General features: G+C 38.2%; 1 protein-coding gene across 1 annotated transcript; it reads right to left on the bottom strand.

Moving 5' to 3' along the window:
* Window positions 1-437: 437 nt before the first annotated feature.
* On the bottom strand, window positions 438-24,333 carry olig2 (oligodendrocyte lineage transcription factor 2). Its single transcript, XM_081369228.1, has 7 exons — window positions 24,308-24,333; window positions 19,868-19,948; window positions 8,422-8,759; window positions 7,219-7,500; window positions 6,729-6,847; window positions 2,556-2,770; window positions 438-2,071 (listed from the first exon to the last, which is right to left on the bottom strand). The coding sequence occupies exon 7, from the start codon at window positions 2,025-2,027 to the stop codon at window positions 1,212-1,214; it is 816 nt and encodes a 271-aa protein (XP_081225354.1). The 5' UTR covers window positions 2,028-2,071; window positions 2,556-2,770; window positions 6,729-6,847; window positions 7,219-7,500; window positions 8,422-8,759; window positions 19,868-19,948; window positions 24,308-24,333; the 3' UTR covers window positions 438-1,211.
* Between the last annotated feature and the right edge of the window lie 552 nt (window positions 24,334-24,885).

Here is a 24,885-nt window from a genome sequence, read left to right as displayed (position 1 = left end):
AGCGAATAAGTGCTTATTGTTTCCAGGGGAAAAAAGCATACCGTTTTCCAAAAATGTAAAATATATATATATATATATATATATATATATATATATATATATATATATATATATATATATATATATATATATATATATATATAACTTTTTTCGTCAAATTAACTGCGCTGAACTTTATCTTATTTTTTTATTTTTTTTACGTTTTAAGTGATAGATAGATAGATAGATAGATAGATAGATAGATAGATAGATAGATAGATAGATAGATAGATAGATAGATAGATAGATAGATAGATAGATAGATAGATAGATAGATAGATAGATAGATAGATAGAGTTCATGTTTCCTTTCATTTTGAAAGTACTTCGAAGAATATATTTGAGCTTCCATACTGAAAAAGATATTTGGGTTAATTGATCAAGCACAAACAAGTAAATAAATGCATCAATTTAAAACATTTATTTTACAGTTATGACAAACATTCACCGCACATTAATTTGAAAATACCATCAAAATAAGTAAATAAATATCATTTTGCACTTTATTATAAAAAATAAAAGTTGATAATTTTTCGCATCGGCAATGACGGGTAAGTTTGTGCAGAAAGAAGTAAATAAAAACATCAAAGATGGAGAGAGAGAGAGAGAGAGAGAGAGAGAGAGAGAGAGAGAGAGAGAGAGAGAGAGAGAGAGGTGGATCTTAGCTGTTACAGACAGCGCTTGGCAAATGCATTCTGACCCCAAATATAAACTAGGAAGGTAATATAAAATCTCTCAAACTGTACAAACGCTATCTACATATTTACACAGCATACAGTCCTATTATGTTTTTCAAAACTTTCGTTTCGTCTAATAGTAATGGTCCATGAAACTATTTAGCCCTCTTTAACTGAGGCATGAATTGGCCGGATTTATTTTATTAACTCTATTTCACATTGAACTTGTTCTTTCGTAGCAATCTCAGGATTGAAGGCTAAAAAGAGTAAGGTATATCATTTTCACAAAATTCATACACAGAAATGCACACGGATAACCCTAATATCTCTAAAGTGTTAGAAAACTCTATGTTAGTGGCTTTGATTCATTCTTCTTCGCTTCAGATCTTGTGCTTTCCAAATTGTTCAGTCATGATAAACACGAGATAATACATTTTTTTATATATATAAAAGTCTATGGTTCGTTCTCAGAGTTCTGTTATCAAAGTTCAGTGCTTTATTTTGAGTCACTGGTCAGTCGTGGCATGCTGACGGTGCTCATACCGGACACATGAGGCGGAGGCACCTGGCACATGCTACACGGACACGGGATCCCGGGACCCCAGTGCTGGAAACCAGCGCCGAGTGGCCCTGAGTTCGATGGTGCCTTGAGGAGTCCGTGATGCGGTCTGACGGCTGAGAGACCCGGGCCGGAGAGAGATGCGGCACTGGAAACTGCTGGTGGTAGCAGAGGATGATGTACCGGGTGAGCGGAATGCGAGACTGCAGCAGGGTGACCCGCTAACGGAGCGGCCGCGTGTGCAAGGGTGCCGCACCCGGACGGGTGGAAACCGGCGTGATGGGCCCCGCTCCCTCCACCGTAGATCTCGCTCACGAGCCGCTTCATCTCCTCCAGCGAGTTGCTCAGCATAAGGATGTAGTTGCGTGCGAGCAGCAAGGTGGCTATTTTGGAGAGCTTGCGCACGGATGGCCCGTGGGCGTAGGGCATGACCTCCCGGAGCCCGTCCATGGCGATATTGAGGTCGTGCATGCGCTTCCTCTCGCGGCTGTTGATCTTGAGGCGCATACTCTGCAGTTCGTTCTCGGATAGAAGTTTACGGTCCTTTTTGGAGAGCATCTTCAGAGCCATTGCGTCCTCATCGGCGCTGGAGCTGCCATGCAGATCTGCGCCTCTTAACTCCGGAGGAGAGTCGCTCTGCGTGGAGGAGACGGCGCCGGAGAAACCCACGGACTTCTTGACTGCGGACAGGAAGAGATCATCGCCTTCAGGAGAAGAAGGTCTACTGGACACTCGGCTCGTGTCGGAGTCCATGATGTTCAGTGCGCTCGCAGCTTCTCACAGATGATTTAATATTCCTTTAAAAGAAGGTAATGATTAAAAACAAATTCAAAAATACATTTTTTTTTACAATGAAATAAATGTAATTAGAAATTAAAAACTAAAAGTAAAATAAAAAAATATATAAGGTTTAATTAAATGCAATACAGCAAATTAAGAGTAGGCTAGCCTATGTTCTAGAAATTCATATAAACTCTCCAACTCCATAAGTTCCATAAAGTAAAGCTGTTAAAGTTTGTTACACAGTTTGCGAGTTTAGTGGCGAAAAAGCAAACTATAGGCCTATAAAAAGATCATTTTGAAAACAGTTAGAGATGATCTAATAGCTAAATCATATAATAGTAGCATATACAAATTACTCAACTGAATAACTAGAAGGAGAACATAATTTAATCATTTAAGTCATGCTAGGCGTTTACTAATTGTAGGCTACATTGTTTTTAATACTTTTTTAAAAAGTCATCAAATCATTGCATTTATTTTCTATATATTCAAACTTACCGGTAGCAGGTGCAAGCGCGTGTTGTGTATTGTTAGTGTGTTATTCCAGTTCACTCGTGCACTGTTTGTGTTTGGCACGCCCGAGAGTGACGAGGGGTATTTTATAGTAGGTCCCTCCTCCCCATCACCCGGGGACAAGTCACCGGGACAATGTCAACGCTTTTCCGACAGCCCGTCAAGAACCAATGAGCTCCAGTGGGTGGGACTCCGAAAATCTGATGTCATTGCAAAAAAAAAAAAAAACCGAGGCTTCATTAACTGCATTAGACACACTTCGCATATGGTGCATCCTTACAGTCACAGAACATCGTTGGGTTTAGATTACAGTGAGTCGGTTGAACTGTGCAATCTGTACTGAAGCTATTGAGTTAGGCTATAGTTAGTTGAGTTAGTTAAGTCAGATGGTGCATGCGTCCACAAGTAGGCTAGATGAAAAACTTAAGGGAACTTTGTTTGACAATTTTGTACTGTTTAACTGTCCTAACTCTAAATGCACAGCACAATGTTGAGAAATTTAATGGCAATAAAATAAAATGAAATAAACTGCACTCAAGAAATTAATATTTTCACAAATTACACTAGACTATTTGTAATTAATTGGCATTTAAAATAATTATATATAGGCTATATATATATATATTTAATAGTAAGATATGGTAAATTCTATATAGCCTATGTGGTGTGAAGATGGATGCGGATGCAAGTTTTTCTTCGTGATCGTTTGTGTAGCCTATTTCCCGCAGTATTGAGCGCGGCAGTTGCAGACACTGTTTTGCGGTTTGAATGCGCTCATATTGTTTTAACCCGGTGACCCCATGCGGGCGCCTGACAGCTGACTGATTTCAGCCGTTAAACGCATTTAAAACGTTAGGAAACGAGGCGTGCAAAATGTTTTAAACGGTTATGATCTGAAACATTTCAATTAGGCCAATATGGACGAACAAAAGTTTTTGTTTGGGGTAGAAGAGAAGGGCATAAACATGTAGCTGGCTACAGCTATAGGCTACTAATATTTATGAGAAATTTACGTTTCTCTTATAGCCTACTTTGGAAATTAATTGAAACACATACGCTATGTGTATTTAGATAGATAGATAGATAGATAGATAGATAGATAGATAGATAGATAGATAGATAGATAGATAGATAGATAGATAGATAGATAGATAGATAGATAGATAGATAGATAGATAGATAGATAGATAGATAGATAGATAGATAGATAGATAGATAGATAGATAGATAGATAGATACTCAAAAGAGTCTGGAAATGTGTTTGTTCATATCTGACTCCACAGGTGCAGATTTAACAGACGCATCAGTGAGTTTAGGAGAGACATCACCAGATCAAGGTCTTTAACATATTTTCACTGAAGCATCTATGAGCTGTTGTTGTTTGGTTGTTTTCCCCGTGCGGACAGTCCCGTCTGTCTGTTTGCTTGTTTACTCTCGTTAAATACGCTTATGCAAATGAGCTGGTTTAAACCGTCGGTGTCGGAGAGAAGTTGTAGTTCAGTTCCTTCATTATGAATTCCGGTAATCTCACTTGTTAAGTGTACCAAAATGGTAATATATGCCGCGACTGTCTGGATTAGAAACGGGGGGACAGAAAGAGCCCTATTGTCGAAGCTGCAGTTTATTCCTCGCGCATATAATTATCTGAAATGTCACCCGGGGAAGAATGCAATGCACACAAATTCACACACACCCACACACGACACACACTGACTGACAACTGTCTTGGGAGCAATTACAGAGAGAGAAAGACAGGGGTTGGTCAGCCCTCGATTCATCCCAACTTTGGTAACTGTAGTCCGCCGAGAATGTTGCCAATTAAGGCTAATTAAGAGCATCCATGACTGACGTCATTACCTCTTGATTTAGATTACACTGAGGCAATGAAAAAGATGTACTCCTTCTTACAGACCTGCTTAAACAAGACTTAATGCATAAACACTGGCCACATTACAAGCAGCCAATGTGAAAGCCTAATGAGCAATGTTCTTAATTGTAAGTTTCAGTGGATCAGTTCATAATGCACATTGTCATTGTTGCAATTGTGATTATTTAATGTAATATGCATACAATTTACACTGATGCAAAGTGATGCTTTATTCAGTTTTGGCATGTCTTTTTCGTATTTATACTGCAAAACATTTCAATTAACCATTTTCCCGAGTTTCCAGACAGCATTTTACAGCTTATTCAAACTTCACAGTTCAGGTGCAGAGAATTAAATCAACTGAAATGATAGAAATACAGAACTGGCTACATTTTATGTCGTTCAGTCGTTTAATTGAAAGCTATTTGTTTAACACAACACCTTTCCTGCCTCGGAGAAGAGGGAGAGAGAGAGAAACGTTAGATACGAGAGCTTTTGCCACCTCAGGGTGAATGAATGTTAGCCTGGCTGTTGAGTGTGGAGGGAGACTGAGTGCTAATTTCCGCCTGTTGGCAAATCCTCTTCTTTTCTCATTACCTTTATGAGATAATGATGTGTTTGCATGTGCATTCCAATAATGAGGTGGGCAGAAGGTGTGTATATGTGTAAAAACTGTTAACCCCAAGAGCTACATTAGCCAGTGCTGTAACCGCAGTCATACTTAAGTTAATGAATCCAGCTGGAGTTCACTTTCAGCTTTTTTCTGCAAAACCCCAAACTCAACATAAGCACAGTGTAGTACTTTACTGTTATGTCACGACACTTTCTACATCTTCAAAATGTTTTGCGGTTCTATTAAACAGAGGTTCTTTTTAATCTTCTTTTTGATCCTGTGTCTGTTTGTTTTGCAAAATAAATGAAAATGGGGTCTAAAGTTTAAAACCACTAGTGAAAATGATTCTATTTTGCATTAGTTTTTAATGGATCCTTTTCACATTTCCAGGGTTCTCAGAAGTGGAAGTCGTCATAGTTGTGTAAACGTCTATAGCGGTGAATGGAAACTACAACATCTCAATTTGCTAAAAAAAATTGTGTGTGTTTCTATGAGTTTTCAAAATAGAAAAAACAAGAAAAAAGATTGGCTACAGTTAGGGGTGTAACGATACCCTCATGTCACAATTCGATACTGAACTCACTATATTATTGCGATACTCCAAGACATATGATAAAAGGTTCACAATTTTTTTTACTGTTGATTAAAATGCTAAATTTGTTATTACATTGGGGGTATTACTGAATTGGACTTGGTGCTGGTAACCCAATGCACAGAACAATAGTGACACCAGAATAAAAATATTCATGATTCTGAAGCTGAAAATACAGAATACAGAAAGACAAATATGTTTGCACTCTGTCACTGACTAGATATATTTAAAATAATGTAGGCCACTTTTTGCTGGTAACATAAGACATTTGGCATTATCAGGACCCACAAATATTCCCCCATAGCATTATTATACATTACATTCAACATTAGTAGTTTAGTGTAGTACTGACACTAAAACTCTGAAAACTTGATTTCTTTCTCACACAGTAATTTTTATTTTGGGTGAACTATCCACGATACATATTGTTGCATTTTTGTATTGCAGTATATTGTGACACGATATATTGTTCCACCCCTAGTTTCAGTTTTACAGAAGAGCTGTCACTCTTTCAGCCGTTGTATTGGAAACATCCACACAGCGGTGTTACCTAGTTTTCTGAAATGTATTGCCAAGGTATAATACAAAGTATTGTGTTATAAATGTACATTACATTTTTTTTTAAATGTATAGAATTGCAATATAACTGTTGAAACACATTGTGAAAAGGGTCCATTAAAAAAATCATTAAATTATGTTATCAGCATAGAAAGTGAAATTCAATTGAATAAAAATTTAACTGAAAAACTAACATAAATTTCATAATTTAATAGTATTTTTGTCTTCCTTTTGCAGTCGAACTGCATGAACTCCACATCTTAAAGCTGGTCATGGTAAAGAAGTTGAAATGATCATTGTCACAGATTTGCATAATATTGATAGGTGAAATAGTGCTCAATATTAAATATTTTTTCCCAGCATAACTTGCAGTTCAATTTAGTTAACTTTTGCACCCTCATCCATCCTGATTCCTTCCCCTCACCATCCAACAGCTTCTTTTCTCACTAAACAGCCTTACAATTATTCCAAACAGTTTTGATTCAGTGTAGCATTGCTTTAATATCAGAAGAAAACTTTCACTCTCACCCTCTACATCTCTCTTTCTCTCTCCGTCTGGGTGGCAGTTGGGCTTGTGTTGTGTTGAATGCCAATAGTGAAGAGCAGCATATGTGAGCTAGTCTTAATCCTGCTAATCTTCCCTCCAACTGAAAAAGAAAGAAAAAAGAAAACCTTTTCTCTCAAGTTTCTGAGCCCAAATGGCTTTCTAAAGAAAATCAAAACATGCATCTTCTTTCCTTTCTTTCTTCTCACCCAGACACCTCATATACATAGTGAATATAAGTGTTGATGGCATTTTTAACATATGGACATCACAAATTTCTGGCCACAACATCTCAATAAACAGATCCCCCCACCTCTTCCTCTCCCTGCTTTTCTCCTCTATTACAGGAGTGTAAGTTGTTGGGGTCTACACAAGTCTTTTGTCCCTACAACAGCCATTAGTAGGTAATTAAGTCTTAACATAGCCTCTGCTCCCCTGGCTACTATTACACCCTGCTCAAATGGAACGGCTTACAAGCTCCTTTACACGGCTGGACAAATTGAATGGTGCTCATCAGGCTCTGCCTATTATTCCTGCCACCCCATCTGGCTGCCAGCGGATAAAGGGGGATTTGAAGGCGGTGGTGAGGGGCATGCAGGCCGCTGTGCTCAGGCTGAGAGCAGGAGAAAGACCCGGGGCTTCACTGGAGAAGAGCCCCCCCTCCCTTTTTAAGGTGGCTGCTTCTTTTCAGGAAAAAGCTGTGGGATTTGCTGCAACCAAATGCTACAAATGTTACCACAACCTGCTCCCCTGATCCTGCAAGAGGGAAAGAAAAAAAGGAGGGGTGTGTTCTTGTGTGAAGCAGGGGGATGCTGAGATGGACCCTGAAAATGAGATGATGTCAGTATGGATATTAATCAAGAAAAACATTTTTGTTTCTTAAGAAATCTGCACCTAAAGGAATTTTTTTCCATCATTTACTCACTCTCATAATGAAAAATAAATAAATCATTTTACATTTTTTAATGTCCATAAAATTTAAATGGAAGTGGTCCAGTGTGTCTTGTATGAAGAAAACCGGTCTAAACATTTTTCTAAATATATTCAAAGATTTAATTGTGCTTTTGGAGTTGTACAGTGCCAATGATACTGAAACCTTTTTCATTAAATTATTTTTTGTGTGTGTGTAAAAATGCTAACAGCTTGTTAATTGGTTAACAGTGGGTTGGTTACCTTACCATTTATCAGTTAAACATTGTAAATGCTTTAACATCACATGCACAAAATAATGTCAAATTTACAGTAAAAAAAACAAACAGTAAAAGGACATTCCCAAAGTCCCTGCATGATGTGTGTTTTGTTTTATATTTTCTGTTATTTAGTTTATTGCATTATTTTAGTGCCATGTGTGTTACCCTGATGGTGTTTTGTCTTTTTGTCTAGAATCTCTGATTCAGCACGTGGCTTTCTATTTTACCACCTGTATTATTATGATGGTTATCACGGTCATTTCTGGCAACAACAGCTGACGTTTTTTATTTAACACAATATTTTTAGTGTAGCTACTCGCCTGAACTCAGTCAGTCTTAGAAGTAACTATGAGATAAAAATAGGAAGGGACCAAAAAGACTGCATATGAAAAACTGAGACACAGAGCTCTCGCTCCCAAAAGTCATTTGAAAGAGAGCATTCCTGTACTATTGGTTCCTGGTCCTTCACTCAAACACATGCACTTACCCTCGTGATGTCTAACGAGGGGGCTGGCAGCTTTATTACGAGCATCCCCTCCCACAGGCAGGCTGAAGCAGTAACAGGTTGGGGTTTTGTTTTCAAAGGAGGAGAGTTGTTGTGGGGAGAGCTGCCCTCTGTGTCACCCTTCTGTTCCCCAAGTGCCTGTGTGCTGTTCTATTGTCTCTGCCCAGATTCTTTAGTAGGTATACATCTCTCCATCCCTCCTCTGCATCCCGAACTTTCACAGCAGCCAGGGGTCGACATCATCTATGTCAGCCTTACACTGAATGTTCACCAAAAACCTGAGCATCTTCAAAGAATGGGTGGCACTTCCTGTGGATATTCTGCAGAAAAAAAAAAAAAATGCTGCATGAAAATCTCCCTTACGTTTTAAAGACTTCATTAATATCTAAGACTTTTCCAGACCTGGAAATGACCCGTTTAAAATGACCTGATATTTAATATAAATTTGTTCCTGCAACAGCACATTCATGGTTTCAGTTCCCAGGAAACACACCCTGAAAAAAATCTACCTAAAAAAAAGGAGGTAACATCTATATTCAAGTCTAACAACATTTTACAACACTCAATCAATACAAATGCCCTAACCTAACCCCTAACATAAAATATTTAAAATTAATAATCTATTTCAATCTTTTTAAGTGTTTTCAAATGTTTTATTTTCACTGTTTTTTTATTTTTAAATTGTTTATTTAAATTTTACATTTTCATGATTTAATTAACGCTTTTCAACTGCTCACAAACCCTGCAGTTCCCTCACAAACCCTCAGGGGTAAGAAAACCCCTGTTTGGAAAACATTTTAATACCCGTAGGTTATGCCAACAAAATGAAATGTATGGCTCTGTACTGATAAAGTATTATGTTGAATGCATTGTGGAATTAAGATAAAATACATATAAAAATGGAATAGAATCTATCTGATTATGGAAACTCACTCTAGTACACTCATTCGAATAGAATATTTTATACAACGTTCGCCACAAATCCACAAGTTCATAAACATCCCCAAATTCCGCTTATTTTTTGGCAGAGCTCAGTGATCATGATAGTGTTTTGATGTGTATGTGCGACTGTTTCGCTGCAGATACGAAGGAATGCCGTTGGGTTTTCTCACCCCTCTGGCAGCGTCGCTCATTCAATTCTTTTGCCATTACGTTGTCATCAAGCCATTTGGCTGCTCTGGCCTCATAAGTGCGGCAGAAGAAAAGAGCTAGTTGATTCAATTAAAGCCATACCAATTCAGCTCCACTGAGAGCAAGCCAAGAAGGTTCTTTCAGAGAGAAAGGAGAGGGAGAAAGCGAGGAAGGTAGAGGAAAGCCTTTTATTCCCTCTTGTCTCAGATTTGAGTGCAGATATTTGTTGTTGTCTAGGTAGTCTAAATGTGTCTTCCGTTGTGCATTTAGGAGTAGTGTTATTTGCTAAAATGGTTTAGCAAATGCACACATGAAGCAAAAATCATGTTTATGCTTGTGGTCCTCATGGTCTGTCTGTGCATGTGTTTGTCGCAGGGGCCAGCAGTGGCCGTTTGTCACCGTGAATAGGCTCAGGGTGGTTCACATCATTGGGGCATTGAAGGTGTCTCCTCCCCTGTTGTAAAACAAGGGTGTGTGTCACACGGGGACATAGGAGGCATTGTGCTCGTCGCAGGGGCTACCGTACCACCCAGAGTGTTCCCTAAATCTAATCCCCCCTAACACCTCCCCACGACCCTGTCCGGCCCACGGCCACAACCCCGTCCTGACCACTACCCGCACAGGAGAGCGGGATGGACTGTGAAGGTATAAGTCAGGGATGGACATTGGGGCTCCGATATGTACGTTTATAGAAAGAAAGAAAGCGTGAGATGAGATTGAGGCCTAGAAGAGGCGAGGGGGCGTGTCTGTGAGTTTCCCCTAACAAGATAGGTCAATGGGATGATTGATGGCTGCAGAAGTGGGAACAAAACAAGGGGAGGCGATAAAAATCAGAAAAGAGGGGAAAGAATGGAGAGGGAACGAGGGTCTTGTATCCGAGTTAGGGACGTCTGTGCGAGTGTGAGAGTGTGTGGGAATATTTACTGCCCCGCAGAAGTGGGCGGCTCTGAGTTGTTGCTAATTAGCGGGGAGGCATCTGAGCTCTGTGTACTGTGGGTGTATGGAAATGGCAAGTATGCAGGGATAGAAGGAATACGACAGGATATTTAGGTGAAAGAATGGCTATGCTGACCACCTAAGATGACCCCCCCCCCCCACACACACACTAGCATATACATACCTAAAGTTACACACCCTCACTACTTTCCCCCGCCTTCTACAAATTGATGTAAATGAGCAGTGCTTTTAAAATAAAGGCAATTAATTTATGGGCAACTGTCAGTTTCCTGAGTCAGAAACACACACACACACACACACACACACACACACACACACACACACACACACACACACACAACCAGCAGGGCTCTTAAACTGAAGAGTTCAGGCTTGTGTTTTTAAGAGGGGTCTCTTGTCATCTGAAGTACTCTGAAGAGGATCTGCAAACTATCGCAAGCAGGGACACGGGCAAACAACACATTAGGACATACATTCATAGGTACAGTATGCCCAACACACAAACTGTTCCTTATTTACTAGCTTTTACTACCTTATTTACTAGAAATTACTAGCTTTTGTTTCTTGGTGCAGTCAACTGGCAACAAAGTCTTTGACTTTCAGAGTCAGAACTCTGAAACAGAACATTTTTATGTAAAAATAAAGGCCTTCTCTTTTTTTGTATTTTTGAGTAAAAAATAATAAATACAAATATATATATATATATATATATATATATATATATATATATATAAAGATTAATAATTATATATAATTAATAACAATATATTAATAATTAAGATGGACCAATCCCTTTAGACTGATCTTACCTTTTTCCACTCCTAAATTTGAAGTTTCCTTGTTTTGTTCTATGTTCTGAACCTCCTACAAATTTTAAATTGCCCCTTTTTTCTTCCAATTCGAAAATATCAAACAAAAATGACACCATTAATGCCTGGAACAGGAAAGCTGCTGGTCTTTCAAGGAAATGAGCCGTGTCCATAAGACACTTGATCCCAGGTTACTTTTAGAGGCATTGTGCCTGTAATTCAGTAAGTGTGCACTTAGTTACCTTGCATAAATATATCTGATATATATCATGACAAACTTTTTCATACCCTTTACACAAAGGCAGATCTGACACATACCCTCGTACACCCAAAATTATACTACTCTCAGGGCTCTTTTGCAGCAACTTTTCCTTTATTCTCTTCTCTCACCAACCCATCTGCTCTTCTTGGCACATTCAATTACATTTCACCTTGAGAAAGAGAGTGAGAAAAGCATCAGGCTCTAATGAATTGCAACAATTACGATAAACAAACCCACCCATTGCTAATGGCTGCACATCACTCCACTGCGGAGAATAACAGATACAAGGGAGGTCTAATATATATTCTGATTATATATATTTAATATTAATTATATTACACATACATACCCAACGGATTTGGACCTGTTGCTCTAAAATATGCAAACACACCACACAGTCTCTGAAGTGTCAACCTGTAGCTCTAATTGGATTCCTACAGGGGAGTCAATTTTCTTCAAAAGGTGTTCAAGTCAACCCTTATCCAGCAAGTAAAGCACACAAACCCAAAAAATGCCTCTCGTTAGACTTCCCACAACACACACACAGACACAAGGTCAGCACGCATAACAGTTTTCTACCATGTTTTGGATTGGGTTTCAGAGCCAACACCTCACACACTGTCATCAGCGAGTTAACACCCAAGTCCCAGTGGTCATGCTTGCCAGGTTGAGTGTATAACTGACAGGTGGGAATGAGGGAATTGTATATATGTGTGTGTGTGTGTGTGTGTGTGTGTGTGTGTGTGTGTGTGTGTTTAGCAAGCAATCTGTAATGAGGGGGCAGTGTGTGTTTAGGCCTGTAATGAGGTGTGAGAGCGAAGCGAAGACCTTAATAGGCAGCAATTACTGAGTGTGTTGTCATTGAGCGAGTCTATTTGTGTTTCGGTATATATATGTGTGTGTGTGTTTTTGCATGCCCATGTTGCAAAGGTTACTTTGACACCTACTCTCTAGCAATTCCAGCAAAGAACATTTGACTGACAGCATTTCAAAGACACAGATCCTATTTCAAAACTAACTGTTGCGTGCATGGTCGTGTGGGCATTAAAGAGTATATATAATATAATCCATTTTGTCTGTCTTTATGACTAATATATATATATATATATATATATATATATATATATATATATATATATATATATATATATATATATATATATATATATATATATATAATTATATACATATATAAATAAATATATATAATTAAATATATATATATATATATATATATATATATATATATATATATATATATATATATATATATATATATATATATATATATATATATATATATATATATAAATGATCTAGATTATATTTTTATATATATATATATATATATATATATATATATATATATATATACAGTGCAATGCATAAGTTAATACACCCATGCTAAAGTTGACTAAAAAGAGGAATAAAAAAATCATATTTTGGAAATTGAACTTAATGCCTTAATTTAAAAAATTAGGAAAAATCCAACCTTTTAGGACACCAATTTTCTTTGTGAATGAATAATGTATCATAAAAAAAAAAAAATGTTCTTCCTTAAAATACATGGTGCATAAGTGTGTACACCCCTATGTTAAATTCCCATAGAGGCAGGCAGATTTTTATTTTTAAGTATTTTTTTTTTATTAATATTTAGGATACTATGCATCCTGATAAAGTTCCCTTGGCCTTTGGAATTAAAATAGCCCCACATCATCACATAGCCTTCACCATACCTAGAGATTGGCATGGTTTTATTTCAGTTAGCCTAAAAGCTAGTTTGATTTGCATTGAGAGATGATCTTATGGAAAGTACTCCATGCCGATCTCTAGGTATGGTGAAGGCTATGTGATGATGTGGGGCTATTTTAATTCCAAAGGCCAAGGGAACTTTATCAGGATGCATAGTATCCTAAAAATTTATAAAAAAAAAAATACTTAAAAATAAAAATCTGCCTGCCTCTATGGGAATTTAACATAGGGGTGTACACACTTATGCACCATGTATTTTAAGGAAGAACATTTATTTATTTACGATACATTATTCATTCACAAAGAAAATTGGTGTCCTAAAAGGTTGGATTTTTCCTAATTTTTTAAATTAAGGCATTAAGTTCAATTTCCAAAATATGATTTTTTATTCCTCTTTTTAGTCAACTTTAGCATGGGTGTATTAACTTATGCATTGCACTGTATATATATATATATATATATATATAAATATATATATATATAAATCTAGATCATTTATTTTTTTATAATAATATTCAAATATAGTGTATATATATATGATGTTGTACCATTTACACTTTGTCACAGTTGGTCAGGCATGCATATATACATGTATGTTGTGCTTATTGGGACACAGGTTCCAATCCAGCTTGCATCTTTTCCTGATCCCACTTCCTATCTCTTTCCCCACTTTAATGTCTGTCTTTTTAATTAAAGACAAAAAGGCCACAGACAAAGAAAAAAAAACATGAAGTTAAGTTACACACTACGTCATCTCTCTCCGATGCTCTTTGACTTTTGGGTGACCTGGTGACGACCTCCCAGGGACACGCTGGTTTTGGGATAGTCCCCAGGCTGACCTCATCAATTAAGATGACGATGAGTTCAACAGCAGCAAGCCACCCCATCACCATCTTTCTCCCACTCTTGCTCACCCTGTACATCCTTTGTCTCCATTAGTTTCCATCTCTCTGTGCGCATTCCTTCATTAGACACATCTCTCGTGATCTCTGTCCCTGTTGTCCCTTCTTTGACATTGTCTCACCCCTTCACCTCAGTTGAACTTCATTTGCCCTCCATTACAGTAGTTCCTCCGTGACACTCCTTCTGTAATTTTTTCAAAAACAAAACAATAACTATTTCTCTCCATGTCCGAGTGATTTGTAGAGGCACAGTCGGGTTCAAAAGTCCACATTGAAAATATGATTAAAAAAAATCTAATTTTAACAAGGAGATAAACAAAATCAGGTAATAAAAAAAATATAGAAATATTATGACATAAAATTTGAAATATTTAAGACTCTGCACTATTTCTAGGTCACTAATCAAATAAATACATTTCTGATCTGAACATGTAAACTTTTTACAAAAGGTCATAATGTTCTTGCTTCCATTTAAGCACAAGATCCTCTTTGGATCATTCTCAAATCATGCAGGAGAACACGATCATAATATTCTGAAATTACTTTCTTTAAGGCAAACTTTTCACTTAACGTATTACACTTTAACGAAACATAACATGTGGAAAAAAATAGAAGCATTTTCATAAGTGGACTTTGAACCTCTTTGCATTTGGGGGTGCTGGTATCCAATGAAACAGGGCCTGTCTAATTTAGAGACACAGTAAAGTATAAGACATCTCAGCATGTTTGAGCATGTGCATGCAGGACACAGAGAAAAAGAAGAAAGAAAAGCGAGAGAAAGAGAACATAGCTCTGATCTCTGATGAATATGTAAATCCTGATAGCGGCTTGCTCTCCAGGGGACCCCCTTCACCCCTGCTTTCCCACCCCACACAAGAGACGAGGGACCGGGCCGCACTGAAGCTTAGCGGCCCGAGATCTTCACTCCCCGGATGATAATCCCACTGTCCAAAGGCACGGATAACGAGAAGAGGACCATAATCCTATTGTCCCTCTGTGTCACATATGTCGCTTAACACACTGTCTCTCCATCACAAGACTTCATCCAGAGCTGCAACAGATTGGTCCCCTCCAAAAAAGTGCTTGTTTTTCTTACTGTCCCTCCTCCCTCTTCCTCTAAACAGTTTTCACACATAACCCGCACACACCAAGACCTTTCAGAAAAACCACACAACACGGCATCATCTTCACAAACTCCTCAGGCTGGGTTTGTATCAATATCGCATCTCCATATTGCTGTGTGGGTGGCATGCGGTGGGGTGTGTGAGAGAATATATGCGTGTGTGTGTGGACGTCTCAAGTTAAGATGCACCCCTCGTCTCGCCCGCCTACCTCAGCCCTACGGCGCTTTGTGTCAGAGAGGACCTGTTGGTATCCGCCTTTGTCACTGAGTGTGTATGTCCATGGGCATATGGTTGATCCACCTCCAATAGGTTCATGTAGGCAGAAAACAGCCATTCATACGCCTATTCAGTCAAGCTGCTAGAGACACAGATTACTATGTCATAACACAGAGGGAGGGAGAGAGGGAGGGGTTTGGAGTGATAGCGAGAGAGAAGAGCGAGAGAAAGAGAGATTACTTCATAAACTTACTCTGATCTCTATGTGTGTGGCGCTGCTCTAGCGATTGAAAAGATAGAGCCATTGTCGTTCTTTCAGGCCTCGACTTCAAACACCTAAATTTGTTGCACCAACTACGGCGAACTTGAGAGATGCCGTGTTTGAATGCAAGTCTGGGGTTTTTTTTCTGTTGAATCAAACTCCTTAAAGGGATAGTTCACCCAAAAATGAAAATTCTGTCATCATTTACTCACCCTCAAGTTGTTCCAAACATGTATGAATTTAATTGTTATGTGGAACATAAAAGAATGTATGTAACCAAACAGTTGAGGGCACCATTGACTTCCATTGTATTTATTTCCATATGCAAGTCATTGGGGCCCATCAACAGTTTGGTTACTGACGTTCTTCAAAATATCTTCCTTTGTGTTCAGTAGAAGAAATAAATTCATTCAGGTTTGGAACAACTTGAGGGTGAGTAAATGATGAAAGAATTGAACTTTTTTGTGTGTACTATCCTTTTAAGGCCTGATGGATTTGCACAAAAACGCTGAAGTGCCGCTAGTGAACGCCATTAGCATCTTGTTTAATATCTATATTCTAAACTCTAATATGTCAGATTTGAGGAGCAAAGATGGCAAAGATGTGTGAGATTGAGATATCCAGTCATGAAACCTAGCATTATAATGCAGCCTTCATGTGATATCGGAATATTTTTTGGATTTTATCGAGTTCAAGAGTTTTGTTGTCGGAAACAGTAGGAAATATTTAGGATGACAGGTTATTTCTTGGGGAAATCTTAAGCCAAACTGTACGGCTGATATTGAGTCAATATCCATTTAATATTTATAATAAAATGTTCCATTCATTGGTAACCATATAAACATTACCTGAGATATTGTATACATTCACTGCATCTAGATACGATTCTGACGATTAAGGAATTTTAGTCAAATAATTTTTGCTATTTTTGTTGTATAAAATCAAGTGGTTATGTCTATGCATAAATACATCAATACAAAAAACAATTGCTTACAATTAAAGTCCAATCTTGTTTGATCCCCAACATTCTTCAAAATATCTTCTAATACAAAAACCTATTGTATCTGTATGTAAACGTACTGACTTTGATGGACTCTTGTGGTGCTATTGAAACATTGCTCTGCATCCTGATCAGCCTAACACAGCATCCCTGTGGAATCTGTATTACAACCATTGGCAGTCAGGGAAAGTTTTTCGGGAAACCTGTTTGAAAACAGGTTCCATTACTTTCGCATGTCAGTTTGCTGCTGTTAGAGACACAGACAGAAAAGAACGTGACATGAAAAGTTTCTGATTACTGCACGAATATCCTTCAAGTGTCCAGTTTCTCCAATTCAGTGTTTACGTAAAGTTCACTTTCCTGACCTCTGCGCTGTCTACTTGTCTCATCGGCTTGTTTGTCTCTCCCTCACGGCTCAGTACCGTCAGGGTTATTCTCTGCATGTCCATACTCGATCACCTTTTCTGCCCTCCTAGGACAGAAAGACTCTCCTTCTGACAGTAATGGCCATCACTGTCTCACTTCCTCTCATTCTGATGACCTCTCGTTCTCAGGCCCCAATCACTTGTTCGCCAACAGTGTCAACACTGTCATTAAAGGCACATTGTCCTTATTAATTAATGAGTGCTGTTGTTTTTTTTCCCTCTCTCCCTTTCTGCATACTTATTCGGATTAACATATTCATGAGTCGGCCAGCTTTGCAGCAGCTTGCTCGCGAATGGGGCGGCTCTGTTTAGCCCCTGTGTTTTTGTCTTTCTCCATACCTAACCTCGTTTGCTGGGCAGATCCCTGAACCATTAAAGCTCATGATCCCTTTATGCCAGCGAGACTCAGACAGGAGGGTCGGGTTATGAACCCAAACGCTGCTGTTTCACGCACCAGTAAACACACCCTGGATAATAAGGCTCAAATGCTAAGTGTTACAAACTGATTAAAATGTCTGTGTTACAACTTTATCTAGCCACAATAAACAATGCTCCTCCACGAGAAACTGCGGCAGCTTTGGATATTGTCCCAGAACTGGCCAAATGTTCCCAGCCCTGGTTATTTTGCAGGGTGATCACACGAAGAAATGTTTATTTGATTATCGTATGCAGGAACATAAAGCGTAACAAACAAGCAATCCCAGACATTATTAAAAAGGAATGTTCAAAATGATTACTACAAATATGAACTAATTCTTCACTGCAAACTTGACCTAAAAATCCTTGATGCTTAATTTGCAGTTTAATCTTTGTACGCAAGGATACGCAATATATCAGTACCATATCAGTTATCAGTCAATATCAACGTTTTTCTATTTATTTGTCAGTATTGTCTAAATGCTTATTTGCTCTCTAAATCACATTTGTCATCATCTAATGTTCACTTAAAGTTAATCTTTAAAAACTCTAATCATTTTGTAACAGTGTAAATTAAATCTCAAAATTAATATCCATTTTTCATACTGTACATTATATAGCTTTTCAAATGTTTGATTTTTTTTAGTTTTTTATTTTGAATTAACAGTATTAAGACAAACAGGGCCATAGCTGGACCTTAAAAATGTGTTCCATTTGGAATTGTGGGGCCTCTTTTGCCCTGCTAGCGACGACCCTGAAGACAAATTAGTATAGAATAAGCCAATAATTAGCGGCTTACAACGTTGGTGAATCCCTAATTTGATGTATATACAACAGTCAATAATCTCAGACAAAAGTTAACAGTTGTAACATGATAAATAAGAAAGTATTAGCAATTAACATGTACATTAATATTACAAGGATACACAAGATATTAGTGACCACATCTGTCCACATCGTCCAATAATGTTTTCTTTCGGATATTAGACAGATCTTAGGATATGATAAGATCAGGGTTTATTTATTTTCTTCCAATTCAAACATATTCTTCTGTTAAAGGTACTAAATTTTTTTCTACTATACATTTAACAGTTTATTTTTCATTTAAATTCCATATCAAAGCTTTCATTTTAAATTAGCCATAATGTAAGAATGTATTAAATAAATAAAATAGTTAATTAAATAAACGAATAAAAATCTATGTCAGTGTACATATGTAGAAAACATAACAAAAAGTGAAAATGTAGTGAAATTATTGAAAAAAATGGGCAGGTTTGTGTGCAAGTGATTTCCATTTTTTCCACTTCCTTTTAATTTCCTGAGGAGTGAAAGCAAGAACCCCTCTTATTAGCCATTATTGGTTGTGTCCACCACAAAGCCCTGCTAACTGCTAAACATTTACCTTACACACACACAGAGACACAGACTGAATCTGTCTCTCCCTTCAACTCACTGCCCCTGCTTACACATTCACTCACATGCACATACACACACACTAAAACAGTCTCTATCTCCAACTCTTCGCCACACACACACTCTGACACACCAATTTGTAGCCTGCACAGTCACATTGTTTGTTGAGCCTTGCAGTGCAGGCCGCTTCGTTAGCTTGGCCTTTAACGAGCTGCTTAATTGAGCTGTCTAGCGGGCCACCTGTCGCCCTGCACCTCATTAGCATACTAATGCTCCTACATTGTGCTGCAGTGACAGCCAGAGAGAGAGAGAATTAAGGGATAAAGTGGCCGGAATGGAGACAGAGATGTTATGATTAACCAATTTTTTACAATTACTAAAAAAGGATATATTTAGGTTTGTTAATCTGACAAAATTATGCATATTATCATACTAGAATTAAAATCGTAATGGCTTTCCTTGATACAATTTTATTATATTTACCTGTTCCATGTCTTGCAAAATATTACAATTTAAACGTAAAGAATGACAATGACATGACATTTCAAAGCCTGAAGGTGTTACCAAAAAAAAAAAAAAAAAAAAAAAGATTTATAAGTTAGACGTACTGTTTGCAACCAAATGTGCTGTGTTGAGCAAATTATACGGCTTTTAAAAGCCAAAATTAATTTGATCACTGATTCATTTTATTAGTGAGCTGGATGCAATTGGGCAATGCTAGTGCAATGATCGTGGAAAGGATTAATAGGCTTTTTCACCTTTGTACTGGCTGCACACAGTTGCTCAAGTGCCTGCTTTCATTCAATTCATGACATGCAGCTGCAGCACCAAAGATCTACCTGAGAGAGAGAGAGAGAGAGAGAGAGAGAGAGAGAGAGAGAGAGAGAGAGAGAGAGAGAGAGAGAGAGAGAGAGAGAGAGAGAGAGAGAGAGAGAGAGAGAGAGAGAGAGAGAGAGAGAGAGAGAGAATGGTTTTTGTCAATGGTTAAATGGCTTGACAGGTATTGTTGTGTGTGATTGGAGCATTCAGTACAGCCTTGGACTAAATTTGCCTCTAAACACACTATAAACTGGAGAGGCCTTTAGACCTCACACAGTACACACATGGACATGTGATTCACACACTTGTTCTGCCAAACACAAACTAAACTTTTGAAGACAAGCTCCACACTTGCAGACACTTTTTTGCCCTGACCCTCGGAGGCCGAGTCCCCACCAGATGGAGAGCCGTCCACCTCAACCATTGATGACCATGAACTTTAACCTGGAACAGGCTGACCACTTGCACTGACCGTCTGACAGATACCCACACAAAATACACAATCACACACAGTTCGTATTAATGTATATCCTGGCTATTCCTCTGGCAAGAGGGAAAATTTCAGTGGTGAGGGTCTGCCAACGGTTCATTAGATAAAGGATTCTTGCTCCCACTTAACATCCCAGAGAGACACTTTAGAAAGGCAAGACAAACATGACACTTACCAAATCTGTTTGAAAGACCAAAAATACTTCCTGTTTGCAGAGGAAGCAAGTTAAAAAGCTAAAAGTCCAAAAGTATATTTGCATGTGAGCTTGTGTATTTGATGTGCACTAATGTGACAGCAGAAAGCTGGCACGGGGAAACCAGCTCACAAAAGATGAGAGGCACCACACTGGGCGACCTACTCTGCTCTTTTTCAGTCCCAGAGAAAAGTGCAAGATACTTTACCTTACTGCGAGAGGACAGAGGCACAGATACCTGATCATGTAAAATACCATTTCTTTATTAATAATAATAATAATAATAATAATAACAAATAATGTAGTAATAAGTAATAAAATATATTTATATAATTTAAATATATCAAATTGATAATTCGTTATAATTAATACTTTATTAAACTGTAGCCAAAACCAAAAATAACTAAATTTATTTTGTGATTTTATAAAAATTATTTTTATTATTAAAATTGTAATTTTGTAATTCAGTTTTCATAATTTAAGTCAATAGGTTGTTTAGTGGACCTGTTAACTTTTTCTTTAAATCAGTTTTCAGTAACAATACTTTTGTCAAGATTCAAAATAAGTGTCAGCTGATCACATTATTCATTGCTGAGCAAGACTGATCTTTAAAAATAATAATAATCGGCCTGGCTGTTGTTAACAACCTATTTATTATACATGCACACCATTGAGAAAGAGGGCAGAAAAAGGCAATGGCCATAGAAAAGAGGTAAGAAAAGAAATTGAAAGGTGTGTGTGTGCGGGGGGGAGGGATCTGAAAAGGTGGCTGTGGAAATTTAGGGGGGACAAAGTCACACCCATGCCGTACGCGCATTCAGTTCTGCCGGTAAATACTGGGTCTGGACAAACCACCATATGCTAATCACCACAGCATTTTCACGTCAAAATCAGCATCCCTGTCCCTCTTGCTCCCAAACTCATTCTTCCTGCCCATTCTTTCCTCTCCCCCCCCCCGTTAATTACCGTATGTCTTTCGCTTTGATAGAGAGTCTCTTGCACGAATTAGTACAATATTGCAGTCCCCTTTAAAGCCCAACCCCCCCAGGCTCCCCCTTCTTCCCCCCAGTCTTGCTGGATTGGGCAACCTTGTGCACGTATTGGTACCGGGTTTTTCAGTAGAACACTTGTCAGTGGCATGCATATGGAAATGTGAGTCTCCATTTTAGCTGCTAACTCCGCATCCCCTCTAAGGCCCCTTGCTGTGTGCCCCCCACTATCACAACTAGGGGATGCTGGGACCTCATGCTGGGGGCAACAAGGCGTTGTACTATTGAGGGATGGACGGGTCAGTGGAGGGGTACACTAACAGACAGGACACGCTTCTCTGGTCAAACACCAGCCCACCCCTATATTCTGAGCTGGAAAGGTTTAGCCTGACATTGACCAGCTGTCATATTTATAAAACAGTTGTGGTTAATGTATGGAGTAGAATTGTGGGTTAATATCTGAAATAAGAACAATAATATGTATTACTTGAGAACAGACATATAAAATATATGTAATGATTTATCATTAAATGATCATTTTAATAATTATAATCCTTACATTTTTACAAACAACTCTTTCATGGATCAAACAATTATTTCCAACAAATGTGTTGTGTTGATCATGATGTGATCTTTTATGCAAGTGTCATAAAACCAAACAATTATCCTCCTTGCATCTTAAAGTAAAAAAAAAAAAAAAAAAAAAAAACCTTAAAAACAACTTTTAAATGGAGTAGGACAGGGGAATATGATGTCATGAGAAAAAAATCCCTTTCATTGTATGGACTAGTACGACCTCACTGTAGTAAAAAAGCCTCTCAAGGACATAAGCCAATCAGAATAAGAATAAAAGAGAACACAGAACCTAATCCGCAGCCCGCTATCAAACAGGCCTCTTCTGCACAAGTGTGAGCGGTTGAGAAATGCTCTCTCCGGGCGTACGTGTGTGAAAGCGAAAGGTGTTTGTGGGAGAAAGCGAAATGACAAGTGTGGGTGTGTGTGTTAAAGAGAGTGTGTGAGACTGGCAAGCTCTTGACCTGCGGCTGTATGCTGCTAATCCTCTGATCAGGATGCCAGGAGGACTGCGGGGCCTCAGGCCGGCCCCTGATAGACTGTCCCGCTCACAATAATACACTGAGACCTCAGCCCATTTACATCCTACAGGCTGTCAGAACCGCTCACACGGTCCACACATTTGATCTCAATAGAGATGGAGCCCAAATAACTACAGAAGCAAAGTAACTTGTTTCTGTATTATTCCACATAATTGTGTAGTGCAAGTAGTGTGTTTACACTAAACAATGCAACTACGCGTAGCATACTATGAGTACTCGGATGACGTCCAACTGAAATGCCAAAAAAATACAAAATATTCAAGTTGCAGACGTGACCACAACCCAAATTTTACAAATGTGAGCTGAATGCTTTAGATCACTCCACGTGTGATTTATGCTTAAATATTCAAACTAGTGTTAAAACAAACAGCAACACAAACACACGCATATGAAAAAAAAAATTCCCTCAACTAAAATCAAGTAAATTAGTTCCATGTAGTACAAAAACATTATTTGAGATAATTACTACCCTACTACAGCTTAAGAATGGCAGGAAAGGTGGAATTAGTTATGATTTAGGAAAATTTAGCAATTTTTTTTTTATGCGTTAGACCAGTTTGAACCCTCTAAAATTCAAGGATGATTTGCTTGAATGCGGATACTGGCAAAAATTGGTAAAACTGGTTGTCCTTACTAAACAGCACAGCCACGAGTAACCTAAAAACCAACATGAAAAAGCTAAAAACATGATAATTTATACACAGGTCAAGAAAATGTTTTAGCAAGTCAAGGCCATTTTTAGACAGTCAAAATACGAAAAAGGTGTGCAACTAAAACAAAAAAACAAAAGTAATGTCTGCACACTGATATGACTGCTCAAGAAAAGTATTTCTTTCAACGTTTCGACCATCTTTTTTGACAGTCAGCATAAAGAAACCCGTCGTCCAAGAGTGCAGAGAAAGCACCAAGCGAGTTTGTGTTTCTGAGTAGAAGGGGGTGGGGGTGAGGAATCTCAGACAGCCAGGCAAATACTTACCATTTGTCTGTGTAAGAGCGTCTGCAGGCCCCCAAATCCCCACGTTTTGTACGAACAAATTGGCAGAACGCGGGGTCTTGTTTGCCCAGCCTCTTTGGGCGGCTGTGGGAAGTGGGTAGGGCTGATGAGAAGTGGGTGGGAGAAATCCCCATCAAAGAGTGCCGTGCCTGGGAACAGAAGAACTACATGCCCTGGTCTGAGAACTGGCCTCCATCAGAAAGAGTGACGTCTAAAGTAACCAGTGGAGAGAGACTCATCTGCCTGACCTGACCCAAATACAACTGAAAAGAGCGAAACCAATCAAGAATTTGACACTATCAGATCACACAACAGCAGAGGCGGCAGTGGGAAAGGAAAAGAAAATTATATTATGATTAAAACATTTCGATGAAAAAGTACATTATTAACAGTAATTTAATGAAAAGTGACTGTGAAACCCTTTATAAATGTTACAAAAGATTTCTATTTCAAATAAATGCTGTTCTTTTGAATTTTCCATTCATAAAATAATTTCCAACACAGATAATAAGAAATGTTTCTAGAGTTTGAAATCAGTCAACAAATATAAGCAGTTATAATAGGATTGTGTTTGTGTTCACAGCCTTTAAACTCATACCTCAATAAGATGCGGGTGGGTGCTCAGGAAATGAGTGTGTGGACAGACCGCAGGTCTCTTTGAGGTGCGTGTAGCCTTGCGTGATGCCATATGATGATCAGTGCCTCTAGCTAGACGTGTGACTAATCCTGTTAGTCTAAACACACCCGTTTCCTTTTATCTCACTGTCTTTCTGCCTCTCTTCAGTTTCCAGGACACACTTCTCCCTTCACCACCTGATTTCCTAACCATAGACAATCACTTTAGAAATTAGCCATGAACATTTGAACATCTGTATGTCAGACAGAGCAAATGTATTAAATGTTATTATAATATTCGGTTTCTTCTCTTTAGGATAGGAGAGAATGGGTTAAGCTATGACACTTTTTACATCAGACTCTAGGCAAAGAGAAATAAGATTACTACAGATTGTCAAATCAATGAACAAGAAACCTTACCAATCCCAAACTTGTGAATGGTAGTGTACATTCACATTCGAACTGCAATTCTGCATCCTGTTTGTTAACTCAATTCAAATTCAGAATTGAAGTGTAATTTAAAAGGCATTCTCAACTTAATTCTGAATGGCACACAACACT

The sequence above is a fragment of the Scardinius erythrophthalmus genome (assembly GCF_964197995.2).
Source record: "Scardinius erythrophthalmus genome assembly, chromosome: 6".
Classification (NCBI taxonomy): domain Eukaryota; kingdom Metazoa; phylum Chordata; class Actinopteri; order Cypriniformes; family Leuciscidae; genus Scardinius; species Scardinius erythrophthalmus.
This window is presented reverse-complemented; position numbering and strand designations above follow the sequence as displayed.

Bases quoted from the DNA above. Each gene is read 5' to 3' on its own strand.
- olig2 (XM_081369228.1), bottom strand. From the start codon at position 2,027: ATGGACTCCGACACGAGCCGAGTGTCCAGTAGACCTTCTTCTCCTGAA.